The sequence below is a fragment of the Balearica regulorum genome, chromosome 3, assembly GCF_011004875.1.
Source record: "Balearica regulorum gibbericeps isolate bBalReg1 chromosome 3, bBalReg1.pri, whole genome shotgun sequence".
NCBI classification, from domain to species: Eukaryota; Metazoa; Chordata; class Aves; order Gruiformes; family Gruidae; genus Balearica; species Balearica regulorum.
Window position 1 is genome coordinate 27,786,972 of NC_046186.1, and position 12,931 is coordinate 27,799,902.

The 12,931-nt window shown below is 38.0% G+C and overlaps 1 protein-coding gene across 18 annotated transcripts in view; it reads right to left on the reverse strand.

Moving 5' to 3' along the window:
- The window catches only part of DST (dystonin), a 315,509-nt gene that overhangs the window by 28,327 nt on the left and 274,251 nt on the right, over positions 1-12,931 (reverse strand). For all 18 annotated transcript variants that reach the window (XM_075747388.1, XM_075747384.1, XM_075747380.1 and 15 more), the window contains 7 exons: positions 12,509-12,664; positions 9,967-10,164; positions 9,339-9,467; positions 6,029-6,199; positions 4,502-4,657; positions 4,063-4,269; positions 2,273-2,392 (listed from right to left, as the gene is read on the reverse strand). In XM_075747388.1, the coding sequence (XP_075603503.1) occupies positions 2,273-2,392; positions 4,063-4,269; positions 4,502-4,657; positions 6,029-6,199; positions 9,339-9,467; positions 9,967-10,164; positions 12,509-12,664 (1,137 nt within the window). The remainder of the gene's footprint in view (positions 1-2,272; positions 2,393-4,062; positions 4,270-4,501; positions 4,658-6,028; positions 6,200-9,338; positions 9,468-9,966; positions 10,165-12,508; positions 12,665-12,931) is intronic.

Below are 12,931 nucleotides of genomic sequence, written 5' to 3' on the forward strand. Positions count from 1 at the left end.
TTCCTTCTAAGGAAGATGAAAATATACAGATAAAATTAGCCAGGTTCATGTAAATGTAAGGAACATTCAGCAATAGCATAGGAATGGACTGGGTGACTTCGTAAGGGTTTTTCCATTCCTGACTTCTAAAAATGAGAAAAAAATGCTGATAAACAGACCATGAATAACCCCCAAAAGTCCCTGGCAACACACTAGATATCAGTGCGAGAGAAAACATATTATCTTGGCTTTTCTCTTTAAGGCTTTTTTTTTTTTTTTGGCAGTAACAATTGGCAAAGAGCAAGTCCAAATTATTGCTTACAGCACACAGAGAGCACACACTCAGTTCAGATAGCAAAATCATTAACTAAATGGAGCAAGGAAACCTTCAAGGCTGGACAGAAAAGACAAAGACAGACACAGGGGGTATATGTGGGAGTGGAAGGAAAAGACTCAAAATACAAGGAAGGACATTGCAGTGTTGGGAGGTTTGACAGCTCATTAAAAAACAATTGAGTTGATTTCTTGGGGGGTGGTTTGAAGTTTAAAGTCACAAAGTTCGCAGAACTCCCTCTCTCACACACATTCATCTTCTTCCTCCAAATTGCCAGTTTCAATCCTAATGTCCCCGTGCCACATTCCATCCCATTTCTTAATGAGAAATGAGATTCAAGAACTCAAGTAGCTATTCTCTGCAGGCATTTTATATGAAAAGAAGCTGGAGAAAAGATACTGTGAGAAGTGATGAGTCTGCCAATCCATGTGAGGAAGCTTGGGCTCATAAAACGAACTGCTGTAGGTATAGAGAACAAGTGGGATTATCATGTTTAGTATTTCAGAAGAGAAGAGGAGAATAAAGGTAGAGAGTCAAATCTCAGAACCTGAAAGGACCTCCAAGCAAAGTCACAATGTGTTGACTGTACTTGTGAGGAGTTCGAACTTCATATAAAGAAAAGAGAGGAATGGAAGGATTAAAAGATTGATAGAGTCAGAGAAGACAAGAAAGATTATCTTAACAGCAAGACTTTTTTCCCCCAAATTCCCATCACTGAGTTCAAACTCTGGCAAGAGCAGCAATCCCAGAACAAACTGAAATTGCAGAGTTAGCTTAACAGAATGTTAATGTAGGTTTTATCTAAAAGTTTTAACAGCAAACATAGGTAAAGCTATTTTTGCTTGACCAACAGCCAACTTTCTCATATTAGAAGAGAATATTTTCCTGGTTGATAAACAATACTTAAATCATCATGTAAATGGAGAGATGATAAAAACATAAAGGAGACTAGTGCAGCAACCAATCATTAATACACATGGGAAAACCTGTCAGAGGTAAAAGCAATCACCAGAAGCTACACTGAGAGGGAAAAATTAGATATGTAAACCCTTAGGGATATTGTGCAGAATGAAAAAATAGGAGTAAATGGAGAACAGTAAGACTGACATGAAAAGTAGAAGTAAATATATGCCAAAACGTAGAAAAATGAATGATCTTTCAATACTCTGTCTCTGATGAAACTGCTCCAAGAAAAATGTTGAGACACAGACTGATCTCTGAAGATTCTACTAGTAACCCACTTGATCCTCAGTAATACATTATTCTAGGCTCTTCAGAAAAATAAAAATTAAGTAAAGACTTCTTCCATCCATCCTTTTGCTCTGTGTCTGATGGAACTACAGAGCTTTTACATGATCACAATTTGTTTGAAAAGCCAGGTCAATCGGGGACATTTTCACATTTTCACCTACAGTAGCTGGATTTGTGGAAAGCTGGTCCTGGAATTTTGAATCTCATGAACAGAAATAATCTTTGCTACTAATGGTGTCACTGTACTTTCTAGAGGATTTAATTAATATTTCCACTTGACATAAAAAGCAACTGCCAATCAAAATAAAAGATGATTTTTCAGTTTTGAGGTGGTCCTGTACTATTAAAAGCAAAACCCCAACCCAAATAACTGGATGGTAAAACTGCGATTTAAAGATTGAAAAAAGTCTGTAATAAAACCTCTTCAGTGATTCCTATTCTCAGGTAGTATTACTTCATTGTTTAGAGTTTCCATGGTGCTGTATTATTACGTCTTTCCTCTTCATAACCATTCCCCCCACAGATCAGTTACTGTGAAAATTTTTCTTCACTCCCCACCTGTAACACACCACAATTTAACTTGATGCTAATAAGCACTCCACTGCAGTCAGGCCACGAATCTACTTCCTTTGCTGATTGAACAGTACAAGGAGGAGAGGCTTACCTGCAATTCACTGGGCACTTTGCATTTCATCACTTATGACTCACCTTATGCTGTGCAAGCTGCATCTTTATTTTGTCAGGGTCATTTGCAATTTCAAGATCTGAGTCCAAAGATTTCTCTGACTCTTCTAGCCATTCCATAAGTTTGTGCCAGGCTTCATGGAACTGCAGGAAAGTGAGATTTGCATAGATTTTAAAACTCACTGGTTCACAGAATAATTGGAAAACATTAAACCCCAACCAATTCTCTACAGGCCAAGCAAGTGCTCTGCCGCCTTCGGAAAGATTTGGTGTGCTTTTTCTCCCTGGTCTCTCAAACAGGGACTAGCCCAACCACGTCCCCACTGGACTTAACCTCCCTTCTCCCAGGTGAATTAGCAACCTTTCATGTACATGATCTGCACACATAGTAAGCATCTTTCAGAGACATATTGGCAACTTCTGTTGATGAGTGGGTCTTTTAGATTCCTACATTCTTAGTAATTAAATATATATTAAATACAGCAAGAATAGGGCTTAGCTATTGCCTATATGGGACAACAGCAGTAAATCACTGGGAAAAACTCTGGATGACTGCCCCGAGATTTTCCTTGGGACGCTCATAAATGCTCTCATTATATCAAATGCTATCTTGACGGGCAAGGAACAGATCCTTGATCTTCCTTCCTGTCTTAACAAAGAGAGTGCTTCAGGGAAGGAAGCAGGGAAAGACCAAAGATTCATCGAGCTTTCACAAAGCAGCATCCCTTTGGGATTCAATCTTTCTAAGCTGACTGTTTCTCTCTCTGCATCTCTCTTGAAAATTCTTCTTGCCTGGGCTGCCTACACATGAAAGCACAATGAACCAGTTCAGAAATGTCTCAGGGCTCCCGGACCCTGTTGTTCAAGGCTGTGGATCAGGCCTTGACACCAGTACCCTTCAGTACTCCTTCCCTGCTCTGCACAGATAGTTGCTGTCCTAAATTAATAACTTATTGTATTCAGCTCTGTAAAAGGATATAGAGATGAAATCTATCTCATTGCTGTGTGTGTGAATGCACAAGAGAAACTGCTGGAAAATAAATAACATTTGATTGGCTTACAGGCTAATTTATTGCTCAGAGAAGTTCTTACTCTGATCTAAGTGGCAGAAGCAGTGAACATGGGAATGTGGTTTGGCTGTGAACATGACCAAATTTTGAATGGTCATGTTCACTTGAATAAAAAGCAGCTAGAACTTCCTACTGACGTTTGAACAGATTACGTTCCTCTCACATTTTTTGTCTTATCATTTATGTTCCCCAGTGAGGGAAACATGAATCTAAGGAAGAAAACATGAATGCTCCCTGCTGAGGAAAACTGTGTAAAAAAACACTCCAGGTTTTTCAGGAAATAAAGAGAGATATCTTACCACACAGAAGATATTGGTCTACTAACTAGCATAAGAGATTGAGGAAGCGACGACTATTAATCAGGGCACAACGTAAACCCAAGAAGAAAATACTAAGGAATACTCCCACAGACTAGTGAAAGGGGTTCATCACATTCTTTAAATATAAGGGGTTGATTGTGAAACTTCTTTTTGAGGACAGATGGCACTAATATACATCTGGAAGCCATACTGTAACTTTCTTCTTTGCAGACAGAAGTCACTGCTCAGGTTGAAAATGACGCTTTCACCTCCCAAATGAAGTGCTCTATGATTGAATCACAGAAATTGCCCCACTAACTCAACAGTGTCTGTTACACTAAAGCCAGATTTACTTGAAAGTGCTTTAAAGCACCATATTCTTCAAGAGTCTGGATGTAATTACAGTTAAGTTCAAAGAGTTGTACAACAGCTGTTGTCCGATTACCTGTTTGGCTCTTTTCCTTGCATCATCCAACGCTCTTCCCCTTTCAACTAAGCGTTGAACTACTTTTTCCCATCGACTCTGTACACTAATCAGCAGATTCTTAATAAGGACAACATCCTGTTTCTGGCTGAAATATTTCAAATGGGTTCCAGTTTTGTCCAGCTCTATGATCTGATCTCGATGAGAATTCACTTCTGTGGCAAAAACCTTGGAAAAAAGGGAGAAAATTACTCTGAATACTATGTTGCTAAAGCACTGAGTAAACACTGAAAAAAACTCAGTCTGATAAAGAATGATGTAGCGAGAAAGACTATAAAACGCGATTTTAAAACAAATTAAATGTTTCTCTGAGTGCCAGTGTTACAGGGTTCATTTGGACATTGTTAAAGTATCTCCACAGAGTGGGAGAAAAACATTACACATCTGTTTCTTTACATACCTTGTGTTCATCAATTTGAAACAAGACAGTGTCCAAGATAAGACTTGGCCGAGAAGCTGCAGTTAGAGTTTGCTCAGCCTGAGTAAGCCAATTGATGAAATCTTGAAGTGAATTGTGGAACTCCATTGCTAAATTGAGGGCTTCTTCCAGTTTGGTCTGTAAAGATACGTCATACATTAATAGCAGTTGATATTGTGCAGGGGATTCAGCCAAGTAAACCATTTTAGTTCAGCATTTTGGAGTAAACCATTTTAGTTTAGCATTTAGAAACATTTTTCCAACTCAAAGTTTCTGAGTTTTAAAATAACAGCCTACATTTGAGCATATTAAAAAAGATGGATAGAAGAGTAACAGTATGATAGATGAGTAGAAAGTACAGCACCTAGTACTAGACAAAATTTTCCACATTAAAACATTGCATCTTAGAATACTTTGGGTTGGAAGGGACCTTAAGGATCACCTAGTTCCATCTGCTACTAGCAGTTCTACTTAATCCCAGCGGGACACATGGATATTTCCATTTAAATACAAAACTAGTAGAATCTCAGAAATCTAAAGTGGCAGTGCATTTGGAAGAGCCTCAAAGAGGTCATCTAATTTATTGTCTTGCACTAAACAAAGCACAAGTTCTCCTGGATCACTTCTTTTTAATAAAGCCCAATTGCCATTTTGGTTGCCTGAACTGAGACTAATTTTGGATACAGAAGTTTTGCTCATCATGAGACAGAAGTCAGAGATTTTCCAACTATCGCACTGCTCGCCTAACTGAGCACTCCAACCTTACAGCCTTCTGCAAGAAGGTGCGCATGTTGGGTATTAGTTTGACTGATTACACTATACAGTTAACTTAAGAGGCACCAGCATTCTTTCTTTAAAATATAACTAAGTTGTGAGTTAAATATTTGTGCTTTATACATATCAGAGAGTTTCTCTGCTTATAATTATTGATATTCTTCATTGTTCAATTGAGGTAGAACAAATGGACTATACTTCGTGAAGGAATGAAAGCAAAATGAAATTAATAATAAGAAAACGTATGTTGCATATCAGTGAAATCATATGTTAGAACAGAAGGTAGTCACTTGAAGTAAGTGGCAGAAGGCCAAGCATTTGGGAATTTTAAGAAAAAAATGGATAAAAGCTAGGAAAATTAATGCAGTGATTCTGTACTGAGAAGGAGATAAAAATTATTTGATCATTCAAGTTACTCACTCTCTCATGTCTACAATTACTGTAATAAAAACCAGAAGAGCCCTCATCCTACCAAATGAGCATTATCAGTATAAGTTAATGTATTTCTATGGAACAGACTTGTGCCATTCTCACTCATCCTCCCCCTGATTATGGATAAACAACTACTTGAATCCCATTTTTTTAAGTACTTTCTAAACATACCAATGACTTCTGCATAACTGTCTCTACAATTGATTTTAAATCTAAAAGATCAAGTATGCATGCATAAAACACTGAACATTAACATCCTTAAATGCAAGATTTACACTTCTATTTTTTTGTAAAAATACATACTTTTCTTTCACTGAGCTTTGTTTGTACTGATTCCCATTTTTCTTTTAAGTTATTTATGTCCTGCTCAACGTTTGTTTCAGCAGACTCTGGGCATCTTGCAAGCATCTGCTGGCCTTTCTGCATTAGACACTTATATGTCTCTTCTTTGGCTTCAAAGGCAGCACAAAGTTCCTAAATAAAGAAAGCACCAAAAAATAAGTCAGGTAGAAATTCAATGCTCTTTACAAATGCTAGTATAATATTTATTCCTTGCCCAACATTTAGCAGGTATGATTAAGACTAATAAAGGAAACACATGTAATTAATAAAAAGCCAAATGAGCAAAGAAAGGGCCCAATTCTTCAGGAAACGAGAACTTGCATTGCCTGTCAGATGTCTTCTCTGAGATCCAAAGCTTGGCAAAGAAAGTACTTATTGCACAAGAGTTGCTACAACTCGGTTAGTTTGAAGTCTATCTGTAGCCGAAACACAAAAAGTGTCAGCATTATACAGCGTGCTGAAAGCCCAGACCTATCCAATACACCTTCAAAAGTCGATGGGACAACTTGGGAGGGCTGCTTTATTGTACATCGTCTCTTCTGTTTTGTCTGTATCTTCCTTCACTCGCTAGGCAAGAGCACTGGAGACATTTTACACATACAAAGAAAGCTGAAAGAATAATGGTAACAACTGTTGTACCTGCTAACTATTCTACTAACTATTCTTTTTTAACCATGTTAAATATGAGGTTGCTAGAGACTGGGAGCTCCCATGCATCCCTCTGACTCAAAAGGGCGCGTTCAGTATTTGTAACGGACCATCCAAAAATGTACCAACAAAGTTGCTGCGGACTCCCAAACGAGGAACATCTTCCAGGAGATGAGCAGGAAGTGGCTTGCAAATAGGAGGAAAAGAACTTTTTCCTTTGATTCTCAGGACAACAGCCCAAACACAACATTTTCTTTGGGTTAAGAGATACTGTACACAGGGTTGTACCTGCTCAGAGAAGAGGGCAAAGCAGGTTCAATGACGAGCTAAGATTTTAACATGACAGAAGGCTTCCTTGCTTTCTTTCTGAGGACTATGAAAACTGGTGTCACCTAGTCTGCTTCCTCCCATGCTCCCAACCTCCCTACAATATTTCTGGTTTCCATAACTCCCCAGAGCACCTTATTTTACTGCAGCACAAGAACCCCTCAGAAGTAAACACAGGAAGCGCAGCGCAGGTGAGATGCGGCACGGCAGGAACGGCCCCAAGCACTGGGGCTGGGCTCAGTCTGAGACAGGGGCTCATCACACTGGTTACTTCTGCAGTACAGTCACACTCATAAGAGGGTAGGAGCAATTAAAATTATTTTAAATGAGGAACTGAGAAAAATGATTGTTTTAAGAAAAGGAGAGGGATGTTCTGAGCAGCACCGGGACAGCCAAAAAGGCCTCTTTTAAGACCCTTTCCTGCTGATGTCCTGTAATGTCTCTTCCTATCTTTTGTTTTCCTGGAGCTGCCTTAGCCGGAAACACTGCCCAATCTCAACTCCATTTATGAGCTGATTATGGTTGAGGGCTCTTTTATTCATATCTGTAGAAAGAGACCTTATACTAAAGAAGATGGTTTACAACATTATATCCAATGAGAAACAAATCAAAATACAGTGCAAAACTTTCTTCTTCAGTTAGATGTCACACATTAACATGGTTTGTATCACTTAGGGGCAAGTGAATTTGGAACTTATAATAAATATTACTCAACACGACAAGTGGCCTCAACATTTCAGCTGCCAAGAAACCCCCTAAAAATCCAAACAAAACCCCAGAGAACCTACACATATCTGCACAGATGCACTGACGTTTAACTAAACTGAAATCAAGACCTACTTTTTAAGGGTTATATACATTAAAGGATAACAAGTCAATGCCTGCAGTTATATGATGGCCCACAACATAGTAACTGTTAAAACGTACCTGTAGAGTTAGGAAGTGATTGTACATATAGAGTACGTATTACTGGGGACATATTCACACTTGTTCCAACTATATTACTACATTCAGGTTAAAGATTTTTTAATTGATCAGGCTGTAAGTGCAATAAATATAGAAAATTTGCATAATAAAAGAATGTACCAAAGAAAACTCTGAAATTTTCCAGGGAAACTTTTTTGATCTTGATCTGACTTCAGGTCCAGGATGAAAAATGGAAAGAGCTCCACTGACTCTCATGGAATTACAATTATGATCCACCCTCACAGGAAAAAAAACAACCAACAGTGGGTTTTTTGCCTTTTCTTTTTTTTAATTTAAGACAAAAAAGAGAAGGATTTGGAGGTTCAAAACCACAAGGTTATTTCTGTGTTTTGTCCTAGTTTCCTGTCATAACTGATTTTAAAACTGTAAATTATTTTCCTTCTAAAAACCAGTTACTGGTGAATTTCGGAGGGAAAAAAGAAGAAAAAATAAGTGCCCCCCATTGGTGGACAATGACCTTTATCATCATTCCAAAACAAAATCTGATTTTTAAAGCTACGACAATGCAGTGTTCTACTGGAAACTGTGTCGGGCATATTCGAGTTCAAGGACAGTTCAGTAAATATCTGAGCCAGGAGGTCAGGAGTTTAATTCACTGGGTTTGGTTTTATATCCTGGCCTAACAGCACAGCGTGATTTTACATAAATGGAGCATTATGAACCACCTTCCTTTGAGGTAAGAGATCAAGTTTACGTGTCTTTTTTTTACGCTCTGTGGTTCTATAGGGGTGGAGAAATCCGTATGTTTCTTAAAGAGAAAGGAAGGGAAGGAAGGGAATAATTGAGGCATCCTGATCAGCTTGCCATTTCTAACTAAAGCAGTCTCTCTATATGAGCCAGTAGTCCTTATTACATCTGTGCTAATGATGACTTTAATGTCAGGTTTAGATAGACACAGAGTAAAGGATTGAGTCTCTTAATTCAAGGTCCGATGAAAGTGGATCACTTTTTGACTCATCTTTGTATCTTAGAAAAAGCATAATTGCAGTTATGGGGACAGAAGGGAAAAGAAGAATAGGAATCACTGAAAAATCTGCAAACACTTTCTGGTTTTCTTTCTGGGAACAAGGATGCAAAAGTTCTTTTATTTCTGTCTCAACACTATTAATGGTTCAGCTTTGGGCATCTCCCAAGTGACTACTTTTCCTACACTGAAAATAACAGTGTTGTTTTGAAAGCTATTAAATTTTTTAAGATACTGTACAGACATTGTGATATATAGAACATGGTCTGTATTCACCATAAACACTCTTGAAAGATAGTTAGTCCTGAAATGCAATTTGCAAAGCATTCTAATACTGATACTTACCATATGGGTATTAAGCTGCTCTCTTGCTGTTTCTGGTAAGCCTCCAACAGGTTTTGATGCCAACAGCTGACGTTCAGTGTCTGTCAGCCATTGCTGCATATCTTCAACTTCACCATGGAAACCCTGGGCCTAAATTATACCATATCATTTTAGAGCTTACTTAAATGTTCTCCATTCTAATATAAGCTCAGATGCAGAAGTATACTGGCAAGAGATTTAATCAGATATTTGCAATAATCAAAGGAAATGAAAGGAAAAAACAAAGGAAAAAACAAACTAAACTTTAAACTAGCTCAATCCAATCTAAATGATAAAAACAAAACCCATGGAAATCTTGAAAGCAGGCTAAATGAGCAACTGTGAGATCAATATTTTCCCTGAATAATACACTCATACATACATTTCACCATTTTAAAATATGTAGGCCAAAAGCTGAAGTCTTGATTCAGCACTATAAAAAACAGTGGCCAGCTGTGGAAGATAGAGCTGGGCTCAAACCTTCTCCAAATTCAGGAGTGTCTGCATTATGGTTTTGATTTAGGCTAACTTCTAATACATGTATCTATGTATTTCATGTAAAAAGACACTTTTTCTGAGTTATCTCTTTATTTGATCATTTCCTGTTCACCTGGATCAAGGCACTGTCCAGCTGCTGTTTCCTTTGTTCTGTTTTTTTCAACACGTTTTGCCAACGCTGATTCAGAAGTTCCAACTTGCTCCGTAAATTACTTGCTTCTTCAACAGCGCTTGATTCAATCAGGTCATTTCCTGCTTTCTTAACTGCTTCCACCGTAGACTGATGAGCTAAAACATCATTCTGTAGCACCTACAATTGTAATACAGTATGTATGACTGGCCGTGTTGAGAAGTTATTGAATGAAGGCAATTACAGTGACTGAGCTAGTTCTAATCCAGTGACAAGGCAATAGTTTAACATCAGCACAGGTATTAGAAATTAAAGCTAATAACTAAGGTCTCTTCAATCAAAAGCAGTAACAGACCATTCTGCCAAAATGCTACATTTTATTTTTATGTCTTGGAAAAAAGACTGTATTCCTTCTGAATACATACATTTCTTCCTGAAATGATGAAAAGTTTCTGGTACTGATAGTGAAGATTTATTTCTTCACTTTCCTTAATTTACTACGTACTTTTCTTCAATAGGATTTTTCTTTGGTTTTGAGGGTAAGTTGTAAAAACAGTGGTATATATATAGTAGTGCCAATTGCTTGTAGAGCAGTAGTCTAAGAAGAAAGGAGGGATCAGAATAAGAATACTACGTGCCTGCTGTGCCATGCAACAACCTGACTGCTGCAACATCTTTTCACGCATTTCAGATCTACAACTCATTTCACGTTATGTCGGGCTGCCAGGACACTTCAGCTGTGCTAGAAGCTAGGGAATAATTGTGATACTAACACCACAAGACCTCCTCCATCTGGTTGAAAACCTGTTATCACCAACCACAGTAAAGCCACAAAATGTGAAAAGTACATTTGGGAAAAGGATGCTGTTTTCAGAAAGATTGAAAAGAAAATAAAGATTAGAAAAAGAGACTATGCAGAATGTTTGGGAAGGGAATGGTAAACCCCATCTAAGAAATTCAAGTTGTTTATGACTGCTGTGTTCCATGGGGTCTGGATCAAACTCACCTCCCTCAAAATGCTAGTATATGGAAAAAATATAAAGCTAAATACAAAGGAGCTTTTAAATAAACTATACAAGGCACTTGATGAAACAGCAAATCACAAGTAGCCCTTGTATACAAAACGTGCATCACGTTTGCTTTCATTCTTATAAGCTAACCACTGGAAGATATTAGTTATTTTATTTTCCTAACAGGGCGAAAAAAAGGAGTATTCACAGAAGCAGATGCATCTTATCCCTTCCTTCCTGCTGAGGCTCACTAAGAACAAGGTCTATTCTTTCCAAAGTTATTCAAGAGATGGATGTTTTTCCAGGCTACCACAGGATGCACTACTGTGTGAACTTTCTAACCTAGAAACTCTGGTTTATGAAAAGGAAGTAGATTCGTTCATGTGTTTGCTGAACTCCTTCAGCACTGAAGGTAGCTAAAGTCATAAACGATGTCTGGATGCTTCTTCAGTAGTAAAACACTTCTGTTCGATAAGAATTTAAAAGGTTCATGGAGCGGAAGCTGAATTTGTAGTTGTTTTTTCTTTAAAGGGCCTGTTCCTAAAAGTAGCCACACAGGGCATGCAGATGTTTTACTCTGCTCAAGCTCCAACTGACCACACAAAAAGCTTCAGAAGCTGCATTACCACAAGCAATGAAAATGTCTTAATTATCTCTGTACTGTCAATGTCAATCAATTCTCTCTAAATCCAAAATGGACTCTGAATACTTTTCACATCATATGCAGGCCAAAAATTAAATGGCAGATTTAAAGGAAAGGAGAAGATTTAGGAAATTGGTTTGAAATCTTCAGGACTAGATAGAACACATCATTGTGAACAGCACCACGTCACACAAAGAGGTAGAGAAGATCTCTTGCTCCTAGGAGATACTCTTCAAAATAAAGGCACAATGGAAGCATTCTTCCATGGGCTCTGAGGTCACAATAATCAGTAAAAATACTAAAAAAAAAAAAATAAAAATTTAATCCTACATTGTATGTAACAAAAAGATGGGGGCATGGATACCCCTAAAGTTTGCTGTGACTTTGAGAGGAGCACTCTTTGCGTTAGTTGGACCCAGCTGAGATACAATTCTGCAGAATTCAAAACAAGAAATCACTATTTTCTGAGAAGGAAGGAAGAAGAATGACAGATGTGTAATGGTTATGTGCATTTTGTGAGACCTGGCCTAAACAGCAGTAATGAAGGAGATGATTGCTTCAGGGAGAGTAGCAGGTTCAGTAATTTTTGAGTTCCCTGAGTCAAATTAAGGTGAATAAAGGTGAGGACTAGGGTGAGCTGCTCTCTTTGGCCAAAACCTATGCCACTTGCATGGCATATGCAAGGAAGGAAGGAATATGAAGGAGTAAGAGGAAAGATACTAGTTATTCAAAGCCTGCATTTCAGCTATAATCTGCATCTTGAAAATCTCTATAGAGAATTATTTATCAAGTGTTAAGTTTTACTACAAGACTCATGACTAAGATAAACATCAAAAGAACATTTCAGTTAATATTCATTATAATTACATACATGATGTTTGGCAAGTTCAATTTCAATAGCCTTGGGGTCTCCACCCACAGGTTTCTGTTCATTCAGCAAGTCTTCTGTATGCGTCAGCCACGTCAGTAACTCATCCAGGGCGTGCTGGAACTGCCCCAAGGCTAACAAGGCACCTTCCAGCTTGTGCTATAGTAAAAATAAAATTAACAATAAAATGGTTTCACAATCCTATTGAATTGGCTTATATTACCATTAGTCACAATAATCCAGAGCAGAGTCCATGTATAGGACAGCATAAAAAACAGGGAGAAACAGTTATCCAACACAAGCAACTGCTTTATAGTTAAGAGCCGAGTTAGCAATTCCCCTATAAAGCCTTACATTCCAGGCTTAAAGTCCTGACCTTTGAAGACCCCATGTTACTATGGCAGAGTTAAGTTTGAAAGTTCTCTC